The sequence below is a fragment of the Mesoplodon densirostris genome, chromosome 4 (genome assembly GCF_025265405.1).
Source record: "Mesoplodon densirostris isolate mMesDen1 chromosome 4, mMesDen1 primary haplotype, whole genome shotgun sequence".
NCBI lineage: Eukaryota > Metazoa > Chordata > Mammalia > Artiodactyla > Ziphiidae > Mesoplodon > Mesoplodon densirostris.
This window is the reverse complement of record NC_082664.1, coordinates 147347194-147373839: the sequence shown is the minus strand read 5'-3', so window position 1 is coordinate 147373839 and position 26646 is coordinate 147347194. Positions and strand designations below refer to the sequence as shown.

General features: G+C 59.9%; 2 protein-coding genes across 13 annotated transcripts; both read left to right on the top strand.

Moving 5' to 3' along the window:
- Positions 1 to 630: 630 nt before the first annotated feature.
- FURIN (furin, paired basic amino acid cleaving enzyme) lies at positions 631 to 13827 on the top strand. Of its 9 annotated transcripts, none has more exons than XM_060097423.1 (16): positions 631 to 700; positions 6012 to 6351; positions 6731 to 6829; positions 6943 to 7038; positions 7360 to 7488; positions 7599 to 7675; positions 7970 to 8058; positions 8591 to 8763; positions 9207 to 9419; positions 9885 to 9985; positions 10107 to 10210; positions 10287 to 10404; positions 10516 to 10695; positions 11096 to 11220; positions 11313 to 11423; positions 11677 to 13827. In XM_060097423.1, exons 2-16 carry the CDS (start codon positions 6175 to 6177, stop codon positions 12261 to 12263), a joined length of 2379 nt encoding a protein of 792 aa, XP_059953406.1. In that variant the 5' UTR covers positions 631 to 700; positions 6012 to 6174; the 3' UTR covers positions 12264 to 13827. The 9 variants fall into 9 exon arrangements, with proteins under 9 accessions (XP_059953406.1, XP_059953404.1, XP_059953412.1 ...); XM_060097421.1 differs by lacking the exon at positions 631 to 700 and adding an exon at positions 1345 to 1520; XM_060097429.1 differs by lacking the exon at positions 631 to 700 and adding an exon at positions 1834 to 2092.
- Positions 13828 to 14573: 746 nt separating this feature from the next.
- Positions 14574 to 25651, top strand: FES (FES proto-oncogene, tyrosine kinase). Of its 4 annotated transcripts, none has more exons than XM_060097418.1 (19): positions 14691 to 14922; positions 15416 to 15637; positions 15829 to 16002; positions 17399 to 17495; positions 17626 to 17809; positions 19735 to 19872; positions 19945 to 20064; positions 20200 to 20322; positions 20456 to 20639; positions 20762 to 20845; positions 21600 to 21809; positions 22128 to 22250; positions 22600 to 22653; positions 23476 to 23594; positions 23892 to 23986; positions 24102 to 24225; positions 24472 to 24629; positions 24745 to 24867; positions 25297 to 25651. In XM_060097418.1, exons 2-19 carry the CDS (start codon positions 15425 to 15427, stop codon positions 25437 to 25439), a joined length of 2466 nt encoding a protein of 821 aa, XP_059953401.1. In that variant the 5' UTR covers positions 14691 to 14922; positions 15416 to 15424; the 3' UTR covers positions 25440 to 25651. The 4 variants fall into 4 exon arrangements, with proteins under 4 accessions (XP_059953403.1, XP_059953401.1, XP_059953400.1 ...); XM_060097417.1 differs by having other exon boundaries at positions 14691 to 15033; XM_060097419.1 differs by having other exon boundaries at positions 14691 to 15033; positions 15388 to 15637.
- The last annotated feature ends 995 nt before the right edge of the window (positions 25652 to 26646 follow it).

Genomic DNA, 26646 nt, shown 5'->3' with positions numbered 1-26646 from the left:
GAAAGAGCTGAGAACCACTCCTGGCTCAGAGAACACGCTCTGCAGTGTTCGGTGCTCGTTTTTGTCGTTATCCCCAAACCGGTGTTGAAGAGGTCACAGGATAATATTGTTCTGCCAGGTTATCTCAAAGCGAGCAGGAAAGGATGGGCAGAGACTGCTCTGCGACCTTGGAATAACCCAGCCTGGGGAGCTTTTGGCCACATTTCCCCTCTTTTCTCTCTCAGCTCAAGCAGTGGTGGCCTTGGCCAAGTAGCACAGACGTTTTCTAGGGCAGGGACCCAGGGAGGGAGAGGAGCCGGCTGGTATGTTGCAAGTAGCTCAGATTCAGGCTCTGCCAAAGCCCTAGATCTCTTCCAGGCTCTGAGGCCTGCTAGTTGTGGTATCTTGGGCAAATTATTTAAACCTTGTGCACCTCAGTTTCCTTATCTGTAAAATGGGATTAATAATGTCAGCCTGAAAGGATTATGTAGATTAAATAATGTACATGAGAAGGAGATAATATAAAATGACTGGCCTGGTGCCTGGCAGGCGGTTGGAGTTAAAAAAAAAAGTTTTAAAAAAAATTAAAAGGGGATGGACTACTTGTTCGCTTATCCACCTGTCTATATAAATGCAAATAAAATCGTGAGTCCTCTAACTGTAGGCGACGAGGAGGTCTGCCCAGGCGCGGTGAAGCCCGACCTCAGATGGGGTACCCCAGGTGCGTCATCCCAGGGCACTTAACTCGGTCGTGCCCAAACTTGTAGCTTAGGAGTGGGGAAGTGGGGGGAGAAGGCCAGCTTCCCCAGAATCCGGCCGAGACTGGGCTCGGAGTGACGCCTCGAGCCCTTCCCAACTCCTGCCTGGGGTTCCGAGTTCGGGTCTCCGCGGCCGCCGGCCCGGGGAGCTCGCGGCGCGAAGAGCCGAGCCCGGGGCGGGGGTGCGGGCAGTGGGGCCTGGGCGACGCGCCGGGCGGCCGCGAGGGCTTTGGGATCGCTAGCTCCACTTCCTACCTGCCCCGACCGGGAGCCAGAGGCAGCGGGCGCCCCGGAAGGCCGCAAGGCCGCCGCTCGGAGCCCGGAGCTCGGGGGCTGCGGCGCTCCGGCTCCGAACGCGGGCCCGGGGCCGGGCGGCATGGGCGGCGCGGCGGGCCAGGGCGGCGGGACGGCTGCGGCGGCTGCTGGGGAGCGCGGAGGTGGCGCCGCGAGGGGGAGGGGGCGCGGCGGCGGAGGAGGAGGAGCCCGGGCCGCCGCAGCCGCTGACAGCGGCCCGAGTAAACAAGCCGCGCCGCCGCCGCGGCCCGGCCGCTGCCCCCGCCCGCGCCGGAGCCGGAGCCGAGGCCGAGGCCGAGCCCTGCCCTGGTCGCCGGCCCGGCCGAGGCCGCGCCGCCGCTCCTCCCCGCCTCCGCGCGGTGACGCTGCTGCCGGGCGCGGGGACCGCGTAGAGCCCAGGCCCCGCCGCCGGGCTCTCCGCTCGGCCGAGGGGCGCCCGAGCCGCCGCGGCGCTCGCCTGGAAAAGTTTCCCCGCCCGGGCTCCCTAGGGTAAGCGGCGAGGGCGCGGGGCCCGGTGGAGGCAGCGCGCCGGGAGCCGGGCCTGAGGAGAGCCGGCCGGACTGGGCCGCTCTGCCGGAGGAGCGGGCTCCGCGGCCCGGGCGCCCAGGCCGGGGAGGGTCGGGGTCGCTGGCGCGGAGGCAGCCCGGGCCCGGCTGCCCGCCCGGCTTTCGAAACTGGCCCCCGGGCCGGCCCCGAGGATGAAGCCGCGGGGAGCAGGAAGGGCGCCCCGCAGCCCACCTGAGAGCGTCGGGCCCGGCTCGGCTCCCAGCCCTTGTAGGTGCCGGTACTTTTCCGCTTGGGGCCGGGGCGAGCCCTCTGACCTCAGGAAGCGCCAGCGGGGCCCCCGCTGGGGGCGGGATGGCGAGAGAATTCCAGAGGCGCCGGGTGCTCCCGCCTCCTGGCTGTCCTTCGGGGGCCGCCGCCGGCTCGCCCACTCCGCGGCCGGGGAGGGCCTGCGCTCCCGCCGGGGGAGGGGAGGAGCGGCTGTTCGCGAGGCGGAGGGGATTATTCACCGCCCGGGCCTCGTCCCCGCCCGCACACCTGAGCGGCGAGACACTCAGGTGCGGGATCCGCGGGCGCTGGGAGGCTGGCTCAGGTAGGTTCCGGGGCTGCCTCCCGCGGAGGCCTGGCCGAGACCCCTGCTGCCCCCGTGGGGTGGCTGGACTGAGGGGCGGCCTGCTTGCCAGACAGGTCTTACAGCAGTCACTTGTCAGGTCAGTACCTGCTTTCCCCGCCATCCCCTAGACCCTTGCCCCTGGGGGTGCAGACCCTCCTCCACCGGAGGGTGTCAGAATTCTTTCTGACTTGGGAAGCGGGAGGGGAACCCAGGTGATGTGGCCTAGTGAGGGCTGGGCAGCTGCTGGCCAGGTGTGGACACAGCATAGGAGAGTAGCCAAGCCTGACCCGTCTCAACCATAGTGGCCCAAGTTTTACGATTTCCTATATTGGGCTTCCACATAAGATCTGATTTTTTAAAGATTCTGTGGCTTTAAAAAAAAAAGTTTGAAAACCTCTGGTCTAGCAGTTTTTACCATCTAGGAAACTGAGGCCTAGAGAGAGGAAGTGACTTAGATCACAGAGAAAATGAGTAAAGATTGGAATTCAGAATTTCAGCGCAGCCTTCAGTGCCTGTTACAGGACCTGGCTTGGTGTCTCTTTGCTGGAAAGAGAGATGGGACCAGGTTTCCCAGGCAGCCCTGTCCACGCCAGACCCCCAGTGCCTGGGAAACAGCAGCTGGACCTGGGGGAGGTTCAGTTTGGGTGCCTCGGAGTGGGTGTCTGTGTCAGGAGTTTCCTGGGACTGGAGAAAAGGGCTTTGACCTAGAACACAGCCACGAAGAGCACCCACAGGTCTCTCTGTGGCCACAGCCTGGAGCTGACTCCCATGTGAGAGGGCTTCACAGGAGGCTGGAAATACAGCAAGCCTCCGGGTTTGAGCCGAACTGGGACTCAGAGGGTGAGTCAGAGTCTGGGATGGGGGTGGGGAGAAGCCCATTCATTCATTGTTCTCAGCGCCTGCTCTTTTGGGAGGGGGTCCTCCTTCCTTCCCTCCCTCCCTCCCTCCCTCCCTCCCTCCCTCTCTCCCTCCCTCAGTCCCTCCCTCCCTCCAGGATGCTGAGGCAGGGCTGTCTGGAGGCTTCAGGCTCTGTGGAAGCCATATCTACAGCTCACCGTGGCTGGGGATGCTGAGCAGACGAAGCCTGGTCCTTTCTTGGGGGATTGGTTGGTTGTGCCTGAAGCCCGCTTTCTTTTTGGGTGCTGCAAGGTAATTAAATAATCACCTTTACCACCAAGCAGCTGCAGCTCCATCCACAATGTCCCGGAACTTGGGCTGGACGCAGATGAACCCAGTCTTGATTTGGGAATTCCAGTACGGCTCACAGCACTGTGGTCAGGAGATGGCCTTTCTTGACATCTGGACCCAAGAGGCCGCTCTTGTGGCAAGAAGGGGAGAAGAGGGCTTGTTTCTATCTGGCTCTTCCCCTAGGGCTCCACATCCTCTGTTAAATGAGGGGCTTGGGTTTCCTTCACCCCCTAGGGCTGGATGTCTGGCTGCCCAGCCATTGCTCAGACCAGCTTTCCGGAACTTGGTCGCCCAAGGCATCATGGGGCTGTGGCTTCCAGGCCTGTCCGGGAACCCTATGGACTCTGCCCATCCAGGGTGAGGAGGAGCTGCATTGTGGATGCCTCCTGCCATCAGCTGTCAGGTTATTTTGGTGTAAACTGAAAATACTCCAGGAATTGTGTGTTGAGTCTCTCCAGCCTGCAGGGTGGGACTGCAGCAGGAGCAGGCAGGGAGGCTGACTGTGGCTGAGGGCAGTCTCTGGAAAAGGAGTGTTCCCAGTGGTGAGCCCGCCTGTCCAGCTCTCCGGGGCCCGGGTGAGATGGGGAGCTTCATTTTGCCGTCCAGCAGAGTGGCCTCCTTTGGGGCTGGGCCCTGGGAGTGGTGGGGGCATCCGGGGCCGTGTGGGCAGGCGCTCTGCTCAACAAGCTTGGCACTGAGGCGGGACACCTCCGGCAGCCCCACCGGGACCTTCCCCAGCTTCTCCCCACCCCAGGGGCTTGGCTTCTGGCTAGCCAGGGGCCCTATGTGGGGACAGTTATGTGGCCCCAGGCAGAGAGGTCCTGCTGTCTGTTTGCTGAAGGAGGAAAAACAACACTCGGACTATTGATTCAGCTTCACCTTGGCGCTCCTGGTTCAGCAGCTAGTGTTTGCCCTGGCTGCCCGGGCTCAGATTACGCAAGGCTGGTGGGTGTGGAGCGACCGAGGGGGCTGCTGGAGGCCTGCAGGCCAGGGCTGGGTGGCCCCAGCGTTTCCCAGGAAACTGTGTAAAAAAAGAGCCTGAGCCCCTGACTTTGCTGATGGTGGGCCAAAGAGGGAGGGTGAAGCCACTGTGATCCCCCCTCCCCGTGCTCAGCCCCCAAAGCCCCCATCCCACCTTAGGTTACCCACTCTTTCTTGCCAGGGGCTGTGGGTCTTTGCAGGTAACTCCCTATGGCTGGTTGTGCTTTGCTGAACTAGGAAGCCCTAGTGAGCTGTGTAGACACCGCCCATTAAAAAACTTTAAAAAGCCAACATTTTATTCCTTTATAAGATATACCTGGGTAATTTGGAAAATATACATGACACAAAAGAAAATAACAATTACTTATAATTCTCACCACCTTGAGAGAACCATTGTTAGCATGTGTCCTTCCAGATTATGTTTTGTGGTTTTATATAAATATACATGTATAAATAGTTTTTTAAAAACAAAATGGGATTATAGGTACCTACTGCTTTATAACCCACCTTTTTAAAATAATTAATTAATTAATTAATTTTTGTCTGCGTTGGATCTTCGTTGCTGTACGCGGGCTTTCTCTAGTTGTGGCAAGTGGGGGCTACTCTTTGTTGTGGTGCGAGGGCTTCTCATTACAGTGGCTTCTCTTGTGGAGCCTGGGCTCTAGGAGTGCAAACTTCAGTAGTTGTGGCACGAGGGCTCAGTAGTTGTGGCCCACGGGCTTAGTTGCTCCGCGACATGTGGGATCTTACCTGACCAGGGCTCGAACCCCTGTCCCCTGCAGTGGCAGGTGGTTTGTTTGTTGTTGTTTTTTTGTTTGTTTTTTTGCGGTACGCGGGCCTCTCACTGTTGTGACCTCTCCCGTTGTGGAGCACAGGCTCCAGACACGCAGGCTCAGCGGCCATGGCTCACGGGCCTAGCCGCTCCGTGGCATGTGGGATCTTCCTGGACCGGGGCACGAACCCGTGTCCCCTGCATTGGCAGGCAGACTCTCAACCACTGTGCCACCAGGGAAGTCCCTATAACCCACCTTTTAAAAAAAAATATTATTATTTATTTATTTATTTATTTATATTTGGCTGTATTGGGTCTTTGTTGCTGCGCACCGGCTTTCTCTAGTTGCGGCGAGCAGGGGCTACTCTTCGTTGCGGTGTGCGGGATTCTCATTGTGGTGGCTTCTCTTGTTGCAGAGCATGGGCTCTAGGCGCATGGGCTGCAGTAGTTGTGACACGCGGGCTCAGTAGTTGTGGCACTCGGGCTCACTAGTTGTGGCTCGCAGGCTCTAGAGCACAGGCTTAGTAGTTGTGGTGCATGGGCTTAGTTGCTCCGCGGCATCTTCCCGGACCAGGGCTCGAACCCGTGTCCCCTGCGTTGGCAGGCGGACTCTTAACCACTGCGCCACCAGGGAAGTCCCTAACCCACCTTTTTGACTTTAATTCTGGCAAGCAGTTATTCAGTTGTTGCTTCTGATTTTGAGGGACTCAAGCCTTGGTCCTCTTCATCCCACTTCCGTATTCTTGCGTGTGGAGGCGGTCCTTCTGTCCATCTATCCGGCTCACCTTGGGGGGCTGGATTTTCACCCCTCCCCGCCAGAGCCCCTTTCAGGCCTGGAGTGAGCCATAGGGTGGGAAGGCAGCTTTAGTGCGTGTCTGGGGAGAGACTGACTCTCCCTCTTCTCCTCCCTTGTTCCTCTTAGAGCCGGCAGCCCTCATTCTCCCCGCACAGTCCTGCCCGTCTCGGTCCCATGCCCCCGCCAGTCAGCCCCGGGCCACAGGCAGTGAGCAGGCACGCGGGAGCCGAGGCCCTGTGACCAGGCCAAGGAGACGGGGGCTCCGGGGTCCCGGCCACCTGTCCCCCCCATGGAGCTGAGGCCCTGGTTGCTATGGGTGGTAGCAGCAGCAGGAGCCTTGGTCCTGCTGGCGGCCGATGCCCGTGGCCAGAAGGTCTTCACCAATACCTGGGCCGTGCACATTCCTGGAGGCCCAGCCGTGGCTGACAGTGTGGCACGCAAGCATGGCTTCCACAACCTGGGCCAGGTAGGTGTTCTTCCCTCCTGCTGGCCGAGGCATAGGACATCGCCAGGGGGTGGGGCCAGTGAGGGCAGGGGTTCCAGCACCTAGAGCAGGAACTCTGGGGCTTGTCTTCTCAGGGGCATCTGGGTATTAGGCATGTTATGGGTGGCTTGTCCTGCCCTTGGGCTTCTAGCCTAAGTTGCTCAGTGGACCAGTATATCCCAGGGGGTTGAGTCCCCCTCGGCCCCCTGCACCTCCTTGCGGGGTCCTGGGTGGGGAGCAGATGCCCACCACCCCCTGCCGTGGTGAGCCTCCCCTTGCAGCCGGTTGTCCACCCCCATCCCCCGCCTCCATGGGGACTGGCAGATGGAAAGCCCGGCTCAGTCTCCCTGCTCTGTTGCAGATCTTCGGCGACTATTACCACTTCTGGCATCGAGCGGTGACAAAGCGGTCCCTGTCACCTCACCGCCCGCGGCACAGCCGGCTGCAGCGGGAACCTCAAGTGAGTGCGGCCCCAGCCCCTCCTGCTGCCACCCTTCCCTTTCAGTTCTCAGGAGGCCTCGCTCTCCCTCCCCGCTCCTCCAGCCACACCATCTCTCCCGCACTCCCTCACAGGTACAGTGGCTGGAGCAGCAGGTGGCAAAGCGACGGACCAAACGGGATGTGTACCAGGAGCCCACGGACCCCAAGTTTCCCCAGCAGTGGTACCTGGTACGTTGCCTCCCTGGCTGCATCCATCCATCCACTGAGGGGTCCCATGAGTGGGTGAGGCTGACTTCGAGGCCTCCTGTCCGTCTTCCTCTGTCTGCTGAGTAGTCTTTCTCCAGCCCATCCTGCTGAGCCCTGGGGAGTGCCCTCCCAGAGTTCTTTATAATCCCATGAGCCCAGACAACCAGTGGTGGCATTTGAGGAACAGGGGCGGGTGGAGAAGGAGCTTTTGGGGGTGGCAAAGGGATTCTCCAAGGTTCCTGTAACCTCACCCAGCAACCACATCTCGTAAGTGCTGGGTGACGGGGGTGGGTGTCTCTGCAGTCTGGTGTCACCCAGCGGGACCTGAACGTGAAGGAGGCCTGGGCCCAGGGCTACACGGGGCGTGGCATCGTGGTCTCCATTCTGGACGATGGCATCGAGAAGAACCACCCAGACTTGGCAGGCAATTATGTGAGGAGGTCGGGGAGGGAGGCAGCCATCCCTGGCGAGGGGAGTCCAGGGATGGTCCTGTTCTGCCCGTGTGTTCAGGCTGACCCTGATGATGGCCATGTCCTTTCCAGGATCCTGGGGCCAGCTTCGATGTCAATGACCAGGACCCTGACCCCCAGCCTCGGTACACGCAGATGAATGACAACAGGTAAGAATTAGCAGGTCCCTGGCCTCTGCTTCCCTTCTGTTTTCCTCTGAGGAAGCAGATGTGCCCTTCCTGAGAGGCTGAAGTCTTTTCCATAGTCCTGGTCTAGCTAGGTCTCTGAGGGAAGGTTCGGTCTGAGTGGAGGTGGCCATAGGCCAAGAGGAGTGGGGGGGGTGTGGTCTGTGTACAGATGTGGGACAGCAAAGATAGAGGGGCGTGCACGTGGCCCTTCCTCCTCCTTAGGCTGCACCCACCATTCTCTGTCCACTGTTAATGCTGTGTTCTTGGCCCCGGCAGGCATGGCACACGGTGTGCAGGCGAGGTGGCCGCAGTGGCCAACAACGGTGTCTGTGGCGTAGGTGTGGCCTACAATGCCCGCATTGGAGGTGGGTGTAGGCCTTGACCACCCAGTCTTTGGGAGGACCCACCCTTCCAGTGGGATTCTTCTCTGTTCACTTCCCATCTAGCCAGTGTCTGCCACTTTCCCGCTGTGGATCCTTTTGACCGCATGACTCTCTTTAGAGGGTTCTTAGTAACTCAAAAAGCTGAACCACCTGTGCTGGTGGCCCTGTGCTGTGGGGTGGAGGGAGTGTTTCTTAGCAGGAGTCTCCCTAACTCCTCACTGTCCACTCTGAGTCCTTACATGGCAGGCCTTGATCACCATGCTCCTTTGGGACCCCAGAGACTCATCCTAGTCCAGAATGTGTGGTTGGGGCCCAGGGACCTCTCCCCTTTTCCCCTGCGTCTTGTCTTCTAAAGGCAGAGGCTGGCCAGGGAGTTAGGGGCTCAGGGTTTCCCAGCACCGTCCTCTGCCCTCCCCTGCCCATCCTCTGGGTGCAAGGCTGGGTGTGCTCCAGGGAGTGCTCCTGGCAGCTGGACCCACGCAGCATCCCTCTCCCCGCCCCCCTCCGTGGTCAGGGGTGCGCATGCTGGACGGTGAAGTGACAGATGCGGTAGAGGCACGCTCGCTGGGCCTGAATCCCAACCACATCCACATCTACAGCGCCAGTTGGGGCCCCGAGGACGACGGCAAGACCGTGGATGGGCCAGCCCGCCTTGCTGAGGAGGCCTTCTTCCGGGGGGTCAGCCAGGTGAGGTGGGGGTCCTGGCCCCGCCCTAGACACCAGGCCCAGCCTCTGGGGGCAAACTAGGCGCTACCTTTTCCGTACTTCTTTGTGTTTTTCTGTTCCTATTTATTTATTCTTGTGTTTAATTATAATTTACACAAAGTTTGTTTATTAAATGTTATTAAAATGTTAAGGAACTGGAAGGACAGAAAAAGAGAAAAGTAAATACTATTTACCCATAATTCCACCCTTTGGAATCACCACTCTGAGCATTTTGGTTGGTGGTCTGGGTCTCTTTTTTTGTGCAAAAAAGGATGAGATCCACCAGGGGTATCCCAGGGGAACAGGGGCTGGATAGAGAGTCCCCCGAGAAGGAGGCTCCAGCCTTCCCAGTCTCGAGCAGTGTCTTCCTGCCAGGCCTCCCCCAAGTCCTGTTCTCGAGTGACCCCAGCCCACTCTGTCCACAGGGCCGCGGGGGGCTGGGCTCCATCTTTGTCTGGGCCTCTGGGAACGGGGGCCGGGAACATGACAGCTGCAACTGCGACGGCTACACCAACAGCATCTACACGCTGTCCATCAGCAGCGCCACGCAGTCCGGCAACGTGCCCTGGTACAGTGAGGCCTGCTCGTCCACGCTGGCCACAACCTACAGCAGTGGAAACCAGAACGAGAAGCAGATCGTGAGTCCTGCCCCAGGTGGCGGCTGGGGAAACGGGGCTGCTTGCTGGCTCTGCCCGGGGCCCCCTTTCTGTCCCCATCTGCCTTCCACCCGCACGTGGCTGGGTGGTGGTGGCTAAGGCATCATGGGATGGGGGCTAGGGAGCTCTCCAAGACTCTTGGGGACTGTGGAGCCATCGATGAAGCCCCTGAGAAGACTCTCCCTAAAAACGTGCGTTGCTCTTCATGATCGCCAACCTTTAGTTCAATCCTCTGATTCCTCGGGAAACTGAGGCCCGGAAAGGGCCAGGCATCGGCCTGTCCACAGCAAGTTAGCAAGGCAGCAGGTGGGACCAAGGTTTCTTGGCCCTGGCTCCCCACTCCTGTTTATGGTGCTCAGGGCCTGTGGGCAGAGGGAGGGCAGGCAGGTGGCCCCCCTCTGGTGCCCTCCCCGCGTAACAGGCCCAACATCACTGTCCTCCTGGTAGGTGACCACTGATCTGCGGCAGAAGTGTACGGAGTCTCACACAGGCACCTCTGCCTCTGCCCCCTTGGCAGCAGGCATCATCGCTCTCACCCTGGAGGCCAAGTAAGTGGGTGGGGGCTGAGGCTCAACCCTGTCCCCACCAGCGCCCCCTGCAAGGCAGGCCTTGGTCTCCAGCTTCTCTCCGAAGAGACAGCCCCCAGGCCTCTCCGTCCCTCCTCTGCAGTAAGAACCTCACCTGGCGGGACATGCAGCACCTGGTGGTACAGACCTCAAAGCCAGCCCACCTCAATGCTAACGACTGGGCCACCAATGGTGTGGGCCGCAAAGGTGAGGACAGGGTTGGATTGGGGGTTGCGGGGGCCCTGTGTGCCTCCCAGCTGACCCCGCCTTCCCTGCCCCACAGTGAGCCATTCATATGGCTACGGGTTACTGGACGCAGGTGCCATGGTGGCTCTGGCCCAGAACTGGACGACGGTGACCCCCCAGCGGAAGTGCATCATCGACATCCTCACTGAGCCCAAGTGAGGGCTGGACCCTGGCTGGGAGGGGGCAGGTGGAACCTGAGGGGCGCAGGGGTGCCCGCTGGTGCCCCTGGGCCAGGCTGATAGACCGTCATGGTGCTCTCCGCGCAGGGACATCGGGAAGCGGCTGGAGGTGCGGAAGACTGTGACCGCCTGCCTGGGGGAGCCCAGCCACATCACGCGGCTGGAACACACTCAGGCACGGCTCACCCTGTCCTACAACCGCCGCGGTGACCTGGCCATCCATTTGGTCAGCCCCATGGGCACCCGCTCCACCCTGCTGGCCGCCAGGTGCTTGCCCTCTCCTCTGTCCAGCTTGTCCTGTCCCTCACATCCACGTGCATTCATTCATTCACTCACACAGCCCTGAAAGGCACCAAATACTTTTCCACTGTTGGCATTTTGGGAAGGATGGTTTTTGTCCTATGGGACTGTCCCATGTTGCAGGAATCCCTGATTCTGCCCATTAAGTGCCATGTCTGTGTGCCTTCCCATGTGTAGTACGCTTGCACATTTCCAGAATCTGGTTGAGAACACTTGGTCTCCTGGGAAACACCCAGCAGGCATTTCCAGCCCAGCGGGGTTATGCTGCACCGGGGGGAGGGGGTGTGGTCCATGTGCTGTGGGCTCAGTGTCCCCTGGCTGGGGTCCCCCAGAGGCCTCAGGCAGCTACGTGCACCTTCCTCCCCAGGCCGCACGACTACTCTGCAGACGGGTTTAATGACTGGGCCTTCATGACGACCCATTCCTGGGACGAGGACCCCTCTGGCGAGTGGGTCCTGGAGATTGAAAACACCAGCGAAGCAAACAACTATGGTATTGGGGGTGCTCAAGGGCTGGGGATGGAGGAGGGGCGCTGGTGGAGTCTGGGGTGCCGGGCTTCTGACTTTTGCCTCCCCCCTCAATAGGGACGCTGACCAAGTTCACCCTTGTGCTGTATGGCACGGCCCCCGAGGGGCTGCCCACAGCTCCTGAGAGCATCGGCTGCAAGACCCTCACGTCTAGCCAGGCCTGTGTGGGTCAGTCGTGGGTGCTGCCAGGGCTTGGGAACCTGAGGCTGGGGACAGAGGGCACCTGTCCTAAAGGAGGAAAAGGAGTGTGAAGGGATGCTGGGACCCCAGGGTGACCACAGTCCTGGCGCGGGTGGGAGCTCCTGGGGATGGTGGTGACTGCCTGGGGCTGCAGGTCCACAGGCTGCCACTGTCGTGGGGCTCAGGACCCAACAGCCATGGGCGGCTTGGCTGACGCCCCCCTTCTGCTCCGTGCCGGCAGTGTGCGAGGAAGGCTTCTCCCTCCACCAGAAGAGCTGTGTCCAGCGCTGCCCTCCAGGCTTCGCTCCCCAAGTCCTCGACACGCACTACAGCACCGAGAACAGCGTGGAGATCATCCGGGCCAGCGTCTGTGCCCCCTGCCACGCCTCGTGTGCCACGTGCCAGGGGCCAGCCCCCACAGACTGCCTCAGCTGCCCCAGCCACGCCTCCCTGGACCCTGTGGAGCAGACGTGCTCCCGGCAAAGCCAGAGCAGCCGTGAGTCGCCGCAGCCGCAGCAGCCGCCGCCCGCAGAGGTGGAGGCAGAGCCGCGGCTGCGGGAGGGGCTGCTGCCCTCACACCTGCCCGAGGTGGTGGCCGGCCTCAGCTGCGCCTTCATCGTGCTGGTCTTCGTCACTGTCTTCCTGGTCCTGCAGCTGCGCTCGGGCTTCAGCTTCCGAGGGGTGAAGGTGTACACCATGGACCGTGGCCTCATCTCCTACAAGGGGCTGCCCCCCGAAGCCTGGCAGGAGGAGTGCCCGTCCGACTCAGAAGAGGACGAGGGCCGGGGCGAGAGGACCGCCTTTATCAAAGACCAGAGCGCCCTTTGACGAGCGCCTACTGCCCGCCCCTTCGAGCCCATCCCCTCCTGGGGCACTTTTTAATTCACCAAAGTATTTTTTTATCTTGGGACTGGGTTTGGACCCCAGCTGGGAGGCAAGAGAGGCAGAGACGGCTTCCCACCCTACCCTTGGGACCCCGGCTGCCTGAGGTGGGACCCCGGGACCAGCTGGGGAGCAGGAGAGGGCCTCTGCCCACCCCCAGCATGCCTGCGTGTGGAGAAAGGAGTGAAACCTTTAGGGCAGCTTTCCAAGGTCCAGGCCCCAGCCAGAGTTCCCTGCGGAGTGAAGAGGGGCAGCCCTTCCCTTACGGGATTCCTGACCCGGGCTGCAGTTCTCTCCCCTTCCCTGTCCCTCTAAAGCAATAATGGTCCCCATCCAGGCAGCAGGGAGGCTGGCCTAGGGGGTATTTGAAGGAGGAGGCCACCTCTCTAAGGGCTTTTGCATCCCTGACCCCGTCCCCCACCTCTGGTGAGCCTCGGGTGGAAGCAGTAAGCGAAGGAAGGGACCAAGGTAAGGCAGGCACTTCCAGGGTGCACACGTGTGTGCACACGTGTGTTTGTTCCTTTGCCCACCTCCACTACAGCTGGCTGCCTGCTGAGCGAGGCTGGCCCGGCCCCATGCTGGTGTGCTGACCACCCTCCCCTCTCTGGCACCCTCTCCTCCTGCCAGGGCCCAAGTCCCTGTTTTCTGAGCCCGGGGCTGCCTGGGCTGTTGGCACTCACAGTCCCGGAGCCCCTGGGTGGGTGGTGGGGAGGGACGGTGGCCCAGCCGGCCTCTCCCGCCTCCCACCCGATGCTGCTTTCCCCTGTGGGGATCTCAGGGGCTGTTTGAGGATATATTTTCACTTTGTGATTATTTCACTTTAGATGCTGATTTTTTTTTTTTTTTTTGGTATTTTTAATGGGGGTAGCAGCTGGACCATCCACCTCCCCACACCCACTGTCCACCCTGCTGTTCCCCCCAGCTGCCCTGGCCCTGAGGTGTGGGGGTCTGCAGCGTGTTGCTGAGGAGTAGCCGAGCCCCAGGTCCTGAAGAGGCAGGCCAGGCCAGGTGGGCCCTAGGAAAGGAGGAGTACGGTAGAAGGGGCAGGCTGTCGTCCACTTCGGATGGGGCTCCTCGTGCCAAGGGCTCATGGGTCACTGGTTCTCCAAGTGCCAGGGGTGGGCAGGCAGTGGCACTGAGCCCCCTCCAACACTGTGCCCTGGTGGAAAAAGCACTGACCTGTCCTGCCCCCCAAGGCCCCCTCTTCTGACGTGCCTTTTGTACCCCTCCCATTAGGACAATCAGTCCCCTCCCGTTTGGGAGCCCCCTTTTCTTTCTCTCCCCTAGCCCCTCCTGGCACCCAGCCACCTGCCCAGGGGCGCCCCCGCCTCTCCCATCCCCCCCACCCTTGTGGCCAGCCCAGCTGGTTTTGTAAGATACTGGGTTGGTGCACAGTGATTTTTTTTTTTCTTGTAATTTAAACAGGCCCAGCATTGTTGGTTCTATTTAATGGACACGAGGTAATGTTAGAGGTTTTAAAGTGATTAAACGTGCAGACTATGCAAACCAGGCCTGGTCTCCAATGTGGTGATGTTCTTCCCAGGACCTGGGGCTGCGTCCAGAATGGTGCGGGTGAGGGCTGGGGCGAGTTACATGCCCACATGGTGTCCTGCCTACCTGTAAGTGCCGAAAGTCCACCTCCCGAGGCGTTCAGAGCCTTCTTTAGGTGGGGTGCGGAAGGGACAGTAGGTGGAGACAAGCTCCAAGCCCCAGGGGTGGGACTAGCTGAGCACCTCCACCCCCACAGGCCTGGACTCCAGCAGGGTGGAGAGTGATGGCCTGTGTCCAGTTGCTCAGGGTCTCCCTTGGCTGAAGTAGCCCGGCCGCCAGCTGTAGGGCTGAGGCCTTCGGTGGGGCCTAACTGGACCAAGATGGCTTTTGCTGGGGAGATCCTGAGTCCCACACTGGGAACGTCATACCTCTCCACTCCCCAGCCCAGGCCCCTCGCCTGCCACAGTTCTCCCTAGGGACAGGAAGCCCCTGCCTGGGGGTGGAGGAGCCGTGCCAGTTCCACCAGGATCTGTGCCTTGAGAAGCAGGCCTCTCCTCGGGATATTTACTTGGAAATTTTATTCAAATGGAGGCTGGCGCCTGAGCTCTCCTTGGGGAATCCAGTGGGGTGGGGAAGGCCTGGCCTAGGCTTCCCCCTTCCCCTTCTGGGGCCGCCCTGGCCTGCTCGGACTGCCCGCCCGCCCCCAAGCCCTGGACCCCTAGACTCCCCGGCCCAACGCAATCCTGCAGCCCGGCCCTGTGCCAGGCGCCCACCGCCGCCCCCTTGGGCCGTTCCCCGTGTTCCCGGGCGCTGTCCGGGCCCTGGGGAGTGCCGGGCGCAGGCTGCTCTCTTCTGGGCCATTCTTTCCCAGCCCCCTCCTCCCTTCCGTTTCCGTGGCCGTGTAGCCGGCTGAGGCAGCGGCCTGCACTGGGCAGGGGGGCGGGCAGGCGTCGGGGGCTCCTGCCCGCCCCTTCCCCTCAGCCGGCCCGCCCCGGGGGCCGGGGCCAACTGAAACCGCAGGAGGAGGAAACGCGGAATCAGGAACTGGCCCCGGCTGGTGCGGGCCTGAGTCTGAGTCGGTCCTCGGCAGCCCCAGGATCAGCTGCCCACGCGGGTAACTCCTGCCCCGAGACCCAGGAGGCAGCGGCGGCGGGCACGGGGAGCGGGGTCAGCAGGCAGTGGGCAGGGGCCCGGCAGGGGATCAGAGAGCGGGACACGGGACCAGGTAGGGCAGGGGCTGCGGAAGGGCAGGGTCCCGGGCGGCGGCTGCCTGGGGCGCAGGCAGGGGCAGCCTTGTGTGCACCTTGCCCCTGCAGCGGGTGCTGGGTGGAAGGGCCCAGGGAGGGAGGCTCCGGGAGGTTTCTGTTCCAGGGCTGGGAAGGAGACCCCTGGCACCAGGCCTCGACCTGGGACACAGGAAGCAATGAGGGCTTTCCCAGGCCAGGCCGTGTTCTGTACCCATGGCTGCATTTCAGCGGGACAGGCCCCCACCTCCTGCCTGTCTGCGGCTCCTCCTGGCCCGGCAGCCCCTAGCTTCCCTGTCCTGCCCGCCCGTCTCCAGCTTCTGCCTTGCCCCCAGTGGTGGCCTCTCCTCTCTTGGTCCCCAGGACCACACTATGGGCTTCTCTTCGGAGCTGTGCAGTCCCCAGGGCCACGGGGCAGTGCAGCAGATGCAGGAGGCCGAGCTTCGGCTGCTGGAGGGCATGAGGAAGTGGATGGCCCAGCGGGTCAAGAGTGACAGAGAATATGCTGGGCTGCTGCACCACATGTCACTGCAGGACAGCGGGGGCCAGAGCCGGGGCATCAGCTCCCAGAGCCCCATCACTCAGGTGGGATTCTACAGGGCCCTAGGCCTCCTCACCACCCTTCCCACCCTCGACCAACAAAGTCCTGTGGGTGCCGGGTAGATCTGCCCGCCCCTTCCTTTCCCGGAGCCCACTGGGGAGGGTTGGAGGTTGGGCAGGCCCAGGCGTGGGAGCCACTGTCCCCCACTCCCTGCCTTGCCCGCCCCATGCTGTAGTCCTGGGCAGAGATCACCAGCCAGACGGAGGGCCTGAGCCGGTTGCTGAGGCAGCACGCAGAAGATCTGAACTCAGGGCCACTGAGCAAGCTGAGCCTGTTGATCCGGGAGCGGCAGCAGCTGCGCAAGACCTACAACGAGCAGTGGCAGCAGCTCCAGCAGGAGCTCACCAAGGTGGGTGGGTGGGTGGCACCCAGGCTTCACCTGGTCATTTCTGCCTACATTTTGAGCTGAAAAGGGCTGGTTTTGCAAGGAACCCCTGGACTCACTGAAGAAGTGTAAGTATCTGACCACAGGCCCACCCCCAGCACCTGCTCCAGCCCAGCTTCCTCCCCTCACCCCACCTCCCGGCCGTACCTTGGGCCGGGCTGCAGCAGGGCCTCTCCACGCCTTTTCTGTCACCCTGCTGTGTGCCTGAGCAGAGTGCTGGGAGTACAAGGATGAGTGATCCAGCCATTGCCTGGGAGGAGCGCAGGACCTGTGACCTACCTCCTGCACTGCACCAGCTGGCCCTCGGGTCCGAGAGACAGTGAGAGGAATGAGGGCTACTCTGCCCGCCCTTGGCCCAGGCTGGCTTCTCCCAGGGACCCAGAGACTTCACAAGGCAGCAGTGTGGCCCCCTGACTCGGAGGTTAAGGACTGGGGCTGTGAAGTGGGTCTGCCTGCATTTGAATCCTGCCCAGCTCCTCTGACTAGAGGCTGTTTGATTGGAGCTATTTACGCGGATGCTTTAGCCTTCTTATTCAATGTGCTGGGCAGCCGCCTGCACCACACCCCTTCTACCAGAGCAAACCCAGCCTTGCTGCAGACCCACAGCGGCCCCTGGTGGCCAGCCTTCACCCACTCCTCTCTTCCCAGACGATCATCTAATTCAGGGGTCAGCCTGCTTTTGCAGGCAGTTTTACTGGAACACAGCCTTGCCCATATGTTTTCATATTATCTGTGGCTACTAAAGAGCTACAGTGGCAGAGCCCAGCAAGTTCAACAGAGATTGCATGGTCTACAAGCCTACAGTGTTTACCACCTGGCGCTTAAGAAAAGGGCTGATCTAGTCTGTGCATTTAGCTCTGTTACAGATGGGGAAGCTGAGGTTCAGAGGAGAGGAGTGGAGTTTGCCCTAAGCACCCCAGTGCAGAAACAGGCAACTGGGATGAGAACTCCGGTCTTGACCACCAGGAACATAATTGTGGGACCCAGTGCAAAATGAAAACGCAGGGCCCCTTGTCGAAAAATTATTAAGAATTTCAAGATGGCATCAACAGAGTGTTAAACCAAGCACACACGCCTGCCACTGGACCTTAGTTGCCACCAGATACCACTCTAGACCAAGGAAGGACAGTTGTCGCCTGCCCAGTCCGGCTCTCTGCTGCCCCCGGGGGCCTGTCCTTAGCCTGACTCCTCTGACCTTAACCTTAGCAGCAATGGCTAAGTCCCAGAGGTCTCCAGGCCCTTCCTGAAGGATGAACTTGGATGTGCTGTCCGCCTGGACTGCAGAACCTGTCCAGGGCTTCACCTTGGGCAGGAATCCTCTGGGGACCTGCTGTCCCACACTGGTCTCTCCTCTCTCCAGACCCACAGCCAGGACATTGAGAAGCTGAAGAGCCAGTACCGAGCCCTGGCACGGGACAGCGCCCAGGCCCGACGCAAGTACCAGGAGGCCAGCAAAGGTCCGGGGCTTCCCTCACTGGCAGGATGGGAATCCCAAGCCAGCCCAGACCTGTCCACAGGTACCCGGGGAGGGGGGTGCTACCCAGGCCTCTGTGCTGTCACCCACACCTCCTTCCCCAAACCTGGCAGACAAAGACCGTGACAAAGCCAAGGACAAGTACGTGCGCAGCTTGTGGAAGCTCTTTGCTCACCACAACCGTTATGTGCTGGGCGTGCGGGCTGCGCAGCTACACCATCAGCACCACCACCGGCTCATGCTGCCCGGCCTGCTCCAGTCCCTGCAGGACCTGCACCAGGAGATGGCGTGCATCTTGTAAGCCCACACCCTCCGACCCCCGTTACAGCCCTGAAGCCCAGAGGCAGGGTCCAGAAAACGAAGTCCTGTAAAAGTGACAAGCGTGTAGTCACGTGAGAACATGCCCTGGGCCAGTCAGTTTACATCCAAATTACATTTTTCTGGGCCCATTATTGCAGGGTTTTATTATGTTTATTGAACACCATTCTAGGCTCTGCTGTGTGATACAGCAGAGAACGTAGACAAAAATATCTGTCCTCTAGGATCATTCGTTTGTGGAGAAAGAAAAGGAAATCAATAAGTAAAGTAGAAAGCATGTTAGAGGTGATAGGTGCTATGGAGAAAAATAAAACAAGAAAAGAGGATAGGGAGGCAGGGGGACAGGGCAGGAGGTTACTGTTTTATTTATTTATTTATTTATTAGGAATATGTTCTTTTTTTGCCATTTTTATTTATTTGTTTGGTTGCGCCAGGTCTTAGTTACGGCAGGCAGGCTCCTTAGTTGCAGCTCGCCGGCTCCTTAGTTGTGGCACACAAACTCTTAGTTGCAGCATGCATGCGAGATCTAGTTCCCTGACCAGGGATTGGACCCGAGGCCCCTGCATTGGGAGCGTGGAGTCTTAACCACTGTGCCACCAGGGAAGTCCCAGGTTTGCTGTTTTAAATGGAGTGGTCTGGGAAGGCCTCAGAAGTGCAGAAGTGAGCCAGGGGGATTTTGAAGAAGGGCCATTCCAGAAAGAGGAATCGCAGGTGCACAGGCCGCAAGGTGGGAGAGCGCCTGAAATCAAGGAATAGCAAGGAAGCCAGTGTAGCCTTTGCAGAGTGAGGGAAGGGCAGAGTCAGACACGGGGCTGGAGGAGTCCAGGGATGATAGAGGGTCCCTCAGGCCGTTGTGAGGACTTTGGCTCTGGGTGGACCAGAAGAGCGGCATGATCTGAGCTGTCTTCATCAGGTCAGTTCGACTGCTGTGTTGAGAACAGACTTCAGGGGGCAAGACAGGACAAGGGAGACCAGGCAGGAAGCTACTGCAGTGATCCAGACCACAGACCACGCCACTGGACCTGGGCAGTAGCAATGGAGGGGAGAAGTGGTCAGGTCTTGGACGTACTTTGAAGGTAGAGCCAGTGAGAATTCCTCATGGACTGGAAGTAGGGTGTGGATAGAGCAGTCAAGGATGACTCCAAGGATTTGGCCTGGAGCCCCTGGGTGGTAGAGGTTACATGGAGAATGAGATGGGAGAAGCAGGTTCAGGAGATAAGAATAGGAGTTCATTTTTCTTTTTAAAAATATTTATTTATTTACTTTTGGCTATGTTGGGTCTTAAGTTGTGGCACGCGGGATCTTTCGTCGTGGTGTGCAGGCGTCTCTCTAGTTGCAGCGTGCGGGTTACAGAGCACATGGGCTCTATAGTTGCGGCACGTGGGATCTTAGTTCCCCAACCAGGGATCGAACCCGTGTCCCCTGAATTGGAAGGTGGATTCTTAACCACTGCGCCACCAGGGAAGTCCCAGCAGTTCATTTTTCAACTGGTGGAGTTTGGGTGTCTGAGAGATGTCCAACAGGACATTTAGAGTAGGTGGATAGTTACATGAGACTGGAGCTCAGGGAGCTATAAATGCGGGCTCAGCAGCACATCGATGGCTTACGTGTGTATCAGAGCCCCGGAGCCCCAGCTGTGGGGCTATGCCCAGGGCAGGCACATTTGTAGCTCACATTTACCGAGCACTTCCTCAAACCACACACTCTGCACATAGGCTCTCATTGGGGCCTTATTACAAACTCCCAGGAGACACTAAGTACCTTGCCTGTGGTCCTTTGACTGGTAAATGATGGGTGGCGGGGATCAACCCCAGGGTGGGTCCAAATCCAGTGCCACGGGCCCCAAGCTTCCTAGCCTTTTCCAGCCTGAGGCCCCCCTGACCCGGGGTCCCGTCTGGGGGCAGGAAGGAGATCCTACAGGAATACCTGGAGATTAGCAGCCTGGTGCAGGACGAGGTGGTGGCCATTCACCAGGAGATGGCTGCGGCGGTTGCCCACATCCAGCCTGAGGCCGAGTACCAAGGCTTCCTGCAACAGTATGGGTAAGCCCCTCCTTGCAGCAGCTGGGTGCCCGGGCTGCTGGCCCGTGCACTGATGGGCAGTGTCCCCCGCAGGTCCACACCTGACGTCCCACCCTGTGTCACCTTTGATGAGTCGCTGCTTGAGGAGGCTGAACTGCTGGAGCCCGGGGAGCTGCAGCTGAACGAGCTGACTGTGGAAAGCGTGCAGCACACGTGTGTGGTGGTTCGGCTGGGGGTCGGGGGTAGACGCCGTCCACACAGAGCTGTGGCCAGCCCTCAGGCTTGCTTGGCCCCGCAGGGATGCATCTGAGGGGCTTGGCTCTAACATTGCCCTTCCTCTGGGCACAGGCTGACCTCAGTGACAGAAGAACTGGCCGTGGCCACTGAGATAGTGCTCAGCCGGCAGGAGGTGGTCACTCAGCTGCAGCACGAGCTCTGGACTGAGGAGCAGACCACCCACCCCCGAGAACGGTGAGTGGGGCCCGCCTACAGCAGCCTCCTGGCCCTCCCTTCCCTCCGTCCGGCCTGCCTGACGCACTGCTGGCCACCAGCTACAGGCTGAGCCCCTCTCTCCCCCCACCCAACCACCCGCCCCTGCCCACAGGGTGCAGCTGCTGGGCAAGAAGCAGATGCTGCAGGAGGCACTGCAGGGGCTGCAGGTAGCGCTGTGCAGCCAGGCCAAGCTGCAGGCCCAGCAGGAGCTGCTGCAGGCCAAGCTGGAGCAGCTGGGCCCCGGTGAGCCCCTGCCCGTGCTGCTGCAGGACGACCGCCACTCCACCTCGTCCTCGGTGAGCCGCCCTCCCGCAGCCTGCACCGCCAGCCCTGCCCGCCCACCGGGGGCCGCGCTCCTCATTTTCGCCCTCCCCCTCCCCAAGCCTGGCCACCCGCTGACGTCTGTCCCTGGCCTCAGGAGCAGGAGCGAGAAGGGGGAAGGACACCCACCCTGGAGATCCTTAAGAGCCACATCTCAGGAATCTTCCGCCCCAAGTTCTCGGTGAGTGGAGCCCAGCCTGGACCCGCACCTCTGCCCTTCTCTAAAGGGTGGACCAGGCCAGCGGTCTCAGGGACGTCTCCCTAAGCCCCTCCTACCACGTGCTTTGGGTTTAGTCGCGGGGTTGCCCTAGAGAGGAGGCTCTTCCAAGGCCACTTTTTTTTTTTTTTTTTTTTTTTTTTTTTTTTTTGCGGTATGCGGGCCTCTCACTGTTGTGGCCTCCCCCGTTGCGGAGCACAGGCTCCGGACGCGCAGGCTCAGCGGCCATGGCTCACGGGCCCAGTCGCTCCGCGGCATATGGGATCCTCCCAGACCGGGGCACGAACCCGTATCCCCTGCATCGGCAGGCGGACTCTCAACCACTTGCGCCACCAGGGAGGCCCCCAAGGCCACTTTTACTGGGGAGCCCCTCCCTTCCCTGGGATTCCGTGCCACCCCCGTGCCCTCTTCCTCTCCACCACCCACGTGTGTGAAAGGGACCTGCAGCCTCGTTACCCCACGGCTCTCTCTGCTCCAGGAGTGGTTGGGGGCTGTGGCCTGGAGGAAAAGGCAAAAGCTTTGTTTGGGATCACCCAGCCTGGGTGAGTTTATTGCTGGCTCCAAGGGTTGCAGATGGCTCTTTGTGGCATTCGTATGCTTTGTGAGGACGAGGAGTGTATGAGAGAGAGGCGGACACCCCCCAGCTGGCCGGCCTGGTGGCCTCCGCTGATGGGCTGGCTGAGTGACCCCTCCTTGCTCCTCCTCTGTCCCTGTCTAGCTCCCCCCACCACTGCAGCTCGTTCCAGAGGTGCAGAAGCCCCTGCATGAGCAGCTGTGGTACCACGGAGCCATCCCGCGGGCAGAGGTGGCTGAGCTGCTGACACACTCTGGGGACTTCGTGGTCCGGGAGAGCCAGGGCAAGCAGGAGTACGTGCTGTCTGTGCTGTGGGACGGCCAGCCCCGACACTTCATCATCCAGTATGCTGACGTGAGTGGGGCCTTTCCCTTCCCTTCCCCTCCCTCCCCTCCTTCCCCCTTCACCAGGGAGCATAGAAAGGAGCTGCTATGTCTTAGATGTCTCCCTGGCAGAGCTGAAAGGGGCCCCAGAGACCACCCAGTCCCTGCACCCAAACAGGTGTGCGTCCTCCCATAGGACGGGGGAGCAGACTTGTCGTGCAGCATCAGGTCTCTGCCTCTCATCCCAGGCAGGCCCTTTCTCTCTGCCGTTCTTTCTTCCTCTCCTCTCCCAGGGCTCAGGCCCCCTCAGCAATGGAGGCTGTTGACCCCAGTTCCCCCTATCCCACAGAACCTGTACCGACTGGAAGGAGATGGCTTTCCCAGCATCCCCTTGCTCGTAGACCACCTGTTGCGCTCCCAGCAGCCCCTCACCAAGAAAAGCGGTATCATCCTGAACAGGGCTGTGCCCAAGGTGAGTCTGTGGCAGGATTGGGGCCCACACAGAATCAGAGCAGGAAGGGCTTTCCAGGTCCTATACACTCCCCAGGGGGCCGGCCTTCCTCTAGGTTTGGAATGTCAAGGTCATTCCCATTCCCTGGGCCACACACCCCTGGCTGGTGCTCACCCATTTAGTGCCCCTGCCTGGTCCCTGAGTCATCTAAGTGTGATCTTGTGTCCAACCCCCATTTTGCAGACCAACGATCCAAGGTGCCAAGAAATGAAAGACACAACATTGGGAGGGGGTATTCAGTCCTTGATAGGGCCCAGCACTCCCTCCCTTCACTGACTTCTGACCCCCCCCCGACTCCTCCCTTCCCCAGGACAAGTGGGCACTAAGCCACGAGGACCTGGTGTTGGGTGAGCAGATTGGGCGGGTGAGTTGAGTGCGTTCTGCCAGGCTCCTGGCCGCCTGCTTTTCCCCTCCCCCAGTATCACTTCCTTCCAACCCAAAGGCCGAGTGACACCAGGGCCCCACCTGCAGAGGGCTCTCAGCCTCCCTGCCTCAGTCTGAGTTCCAACTTGGACCCCTGACTCCCTGCCCAGCCACCGCCATACGCTGTCCTGCAGGAAACCGGGGGGGGGGGGGGGGGGAAAGCACCTGCCCTGGAAGCTCCCCAGAGACGGCTCTGCCACCAGCACCCACCCCATGGCACTCACACACACACACACTTCCCGCCCCACCCCTGCCTCCTCAGGGAAGAGAGACACGCTCCGTTCACATGAGCTATAAAATACCTGCTTAGGGGGCTTCCCTGGAGGTCCAGTGGTTAAGACTGTGCTTCCAACGCGACGGTGAGGTGGGGCGCAGGTTCGATCCCTGGTCAGGGAACTAGGATCCCACATGCTGCGTAGTGTGGCCTAAAAATAAAAATTAAAAAAAAGAAAAAAAGAAAAAGAAAATAAAATACCTACTCAGGAAAGAAGACACTTTCCTAAAAACCATAATGCTTTACCAACCCAAGCAAAAGTGATTGTTGGACTTCCGTGTCACTTCTCAGTGAACATGGTAAGTCAGAGGTGACTCTCCCTGCCTGTCCCATGTGTACACTTCGTCCCCCGACCAGGGAGCCGGGATGAGCAGGTCTGAGCATGGGGGCACTGAGGCAAGGGCCGGTGGGGACAAGGTGGGCTCTGCCCCGAGTGCAGGAGAGGACCACAGTCCAGGGAAGACAGATAGGAGCCCCAGACCGTTTCAGGGGAACTTTGGCGAAGTATTCAGCGGACGCCTGAGAGCGGACAACACCCTGGTGGCCGTGAAATCTTGCCGCGAGACGCTCCCACCCGACCTCAAGGCCAAGTTTCTGCAGGAAGCGAGGTGGGTGATGAAATACCCACCCCTGGAGGTTCCACATAGGAAGGGCTCCTCTGCGTGCACGGCAGGGTGCTTGACTTCGGAAGTGCTTGACTTCATTTCATCCTCACAACCCCATCCCCCCCGTAGTGTGGAGGGGTCGAGGCTCTGGGACCCACCCAAAGTCACACTTCCAGGTCTGCTGCCCTGCTCTCACCCTGCCTCAGGCTCCCTGGGCTCCTGGGGCCGACGAGGTGAATGTGTAAGGCCCCCCACCCAGCGGAGGTGGGAGCCTGAGCAGCCCTGCGCCCCCGCCCCCAGGATCCTGAAGCAGTACAGCCATCCCAACATCGTGCGTCTCATCGGCGTCTGCACCCAGAAGCAGCCCATCTACATCGTCATGGAGCTCGTGCAGGGTGAGCAGAGCGAGCTGACCTCCAGGGCTGGGGTGCGCTGCTGGGCTAGGTCTCCCCACCGCCTCCGACCCCCAGAAGGCTCATTGAGCTCCCCGTCCCCACCGCCCACTCCCAGGGGGCGACTTCCTGACCTTCCTCCGGACAGAGGGAGCCCGCCTGAGGGTGAAGACTCTGCTGCAGATGGTAGGGGACGCGGCTGCGGGCATGGAGTATCTGGAGAGCAAGTGCTGCATCCACCGGTGAGGGGGTGGGCGCGGCAGGCAGTCCCGACACCCGCCCCCCCGCCCCCGCACCAGATGCAGGCGCTGCTGCCCCTCACCAGCAGGCACTAGCTCCGGGGGTGGAGTTGGCCTCTCTGACGGACCAGGCATCCCAGGAGCAGGGGCAGCTTCGGCTCGTGGCTGTGTCTAGGGAGCCCGGGCCGGGCAGGTGGCAGGTGCTGCGTGGATATTGGCTAAGTGAGCCCCTGTCCTGCTTTCGCCCAGGGACCTGGCTGCTCGGAACTGCCTAGTGACAGAGAAGAATGTCCTGAAGATCAGTGACTTTGGGATGTCCCGGGAGGAAGCCGACGGGATCTACGCAGCCTCGGGGGGTCTCAGACAAGTTCCCGTGAAGTGGACCGCACCCGAGGCCCTGAACTACGGTACCTGGGCCTGATCCGCTCTGGCTGCAGGGCCCGAGACTGGGCATGGGTCCCACCACCTGCCCTTCTCTGGCCAATGGGTGTGGCCCACTCATGCCACCTCACCTCCTCGTAGGCCGCTACTCCTCCGAGAGCGACGTGTGGAGCTTCGGCATCTTGCTCTGGGAGACCTTCAGCCTGGGGGCCTCCCCCTACCCCAACCTCAGCAATCAGCAGACTCGGGAGTTTGTGGAAAAGGGTAAGGGAACCCTGCGGTGTGACGGTGGCCTCAGAGCCAAGCCCTCTTCCCAGCGCTCCACCTGGACTCCTCCAGGCCTCCTAACGCCCTGTCCTTCCCGCTGAGGCAGAGTAAGGATAATCCTAGAGCTACCATCCAGTGGAACCCTGTTGTGTGCCAGGCCATCTGTTTATTTCATTTACTCTTCATAACGTGTGAGGTTGGGATTCATAGGCCCCTTTTACAGAAGGAAACACTGAGGTTTGCAGGGATCACACAACTAGCACATGGTGGCTTGAGATTAGAATCTCTGTGCTTTTGGTGAAGAAACGGGGCTCCTTAAGAACACTGTACCTTAAGCAGCTCCCATTGCTCATGGCATGTCCCAGGGGCTGCCAGGGCCCCTCAGACCCCCTCCTCATGCCTGGTGTGCTGTGCCTGTCCTCACAGGGGGCCGCCTGCCTTGCCCCGAACTGTGCCCCGACGCTGTGTTCAGACTCATGGAGCAGTGCTGGGCCTCCGAGCCCGGGCAGCGACCCAGCTTCAGCACCATCTACCAGGAGCTGCAGAGCATCCGAAAGCGGCATCGGTGAGACTGGGGCCCCACTTCTCAAGCCAGTGACCTCTGCAGGCAAGATTATACCTCCTCACCAGCTCCAGGTCACGCCGCTGGACAGCTCTTCATCATCCTGGACTCCAGCCAGCGGTATCTATGCTGCCGGCAGGGATGCAGCTCCGTGTCTGCTGTACATCCCTGTTCCTGCCAGGGATTCCTCTTCCAGGCAGAAATAATAAAAACCATTTGTGCCCATCGAGTGCTCTTGGCATGCGCGCTCCTCTGGAGGGCAGGTCTTAGAAGGAAAAGAGGCCCTGTACCGTGGCCGTGGGGAAGGAGGAGGACGGACAGTGTTCACAGGGCAGAACTGACATGGTTTGGTAGCTGTTGGATGTGCGACTTGGGGAAGAGGAGGAGAGATCAGGATGATATACAGGCTTCTTGACCAGATGGTGGTGTTATTTCTGAATTAGGATCCCAGGCAGAGGAGCCGAGCTGCAGGAAGTATGGTGAGTTTGGAGATGTTGCATTTCAGGGGCCTGTGGCGATGTAAGTGTGACATATAAGTCTGGAGGCTCAGATGGAAGTAAAGGCTGGCAACTGAGGTTTGAAAGTCATTAGCTTATAAATGTCAGAGACACTATGTCTGTGTACCACAGTCACATGAGAAACAGGAAGAGGAGAGTGTCAGGGGAAGTTAGAGTTCTACTCCAAGGGGACTGGAGTAGCTGAAGAGAAAGAAAACTATTCCCATCTCTCAAGACAAGTTTTACTGAGCAATGGGTAGCAGAGTGGGGAGCCCTCACCTCCTCCCGAAACCTACGAAGTTATCTGAAAGTTTTCTAGCAGCAATGGTGAAGGTCAAGAAGGTCAAGAAGACAAAGAGGGACTTCCCTGGTGGTCCAGTGGTTAAGGCTCCACGCTTCCACTGCAGGGAGTGCGGGTTCGATCCCTGGTCAGGGAACTAAGGTCCTGTATGCCACATGGTGCAGCCAAAAAAAAAAAAAAAGAAGAAGAAGACAAAGAAGTATGAATAGACTGAAAAACAGAAACCTGGAAAGATTTATAGCACCAAAGAGCAAAGCAGTAAGAACTCTGAGGTAAAATGGCCATGAAGTAGTTGATATCTATTTTCAAAGAGATAAAAGACAATACTTGTTTCAATAAGAGGAAATCAAGTTAGAGTGTGACTAAGTAAAAATACTAACAATTCAAATTGTATCTCCATTTGAAGTGGTAAAAAG

Bases quoted from the DNA above. Each gene is read 5' to 3' on its own strand.
- FURIN (XM_060097423.1), top strand. From the start codon at position 6,175: ATGGAGCTGAGGCCCTGGTTGCTATGGGTGGTAGCAGCAGCAGGAGCC. The intron at 7,489-7,598 runs GTGAGGAGGTCG...TGTCCTTTCCAG, and splicing joins CAGACTTGGCAGGCAATTAT to GATCCTGGGGCCAGCTTCGA. The intron at 10,696-11,095 runs GTGCTTGCCCTC...CTTCCTCCCCAG, and splicing joins TCCACCCTGCTGGCCGCCAG to GCCGCACGACTACTCTGCAG.
- FES (XM_060097418.1), top strand. From the start codon at position 15,425: ATGGGCTTCTCTTCGGAGCTGTGCAGTCCCCAGGGCCACGGGGCAGTG. The intron at 20,640-20,761 runs GTGAGCCGCCCT...CCCTGGCCTCAG, and splicing joins GCCACTCCACCTCGTCCTCG to GAGCAGGAGCGAGAAGGGGG. The intron at 24,868-25,296 runs GTAAGGGAACCC...CTGTCCTCACAG, and splicing joins TCGGGAGTTTGTGGAAAAGG to GGGGCCGCCTGCCTTGCCCC.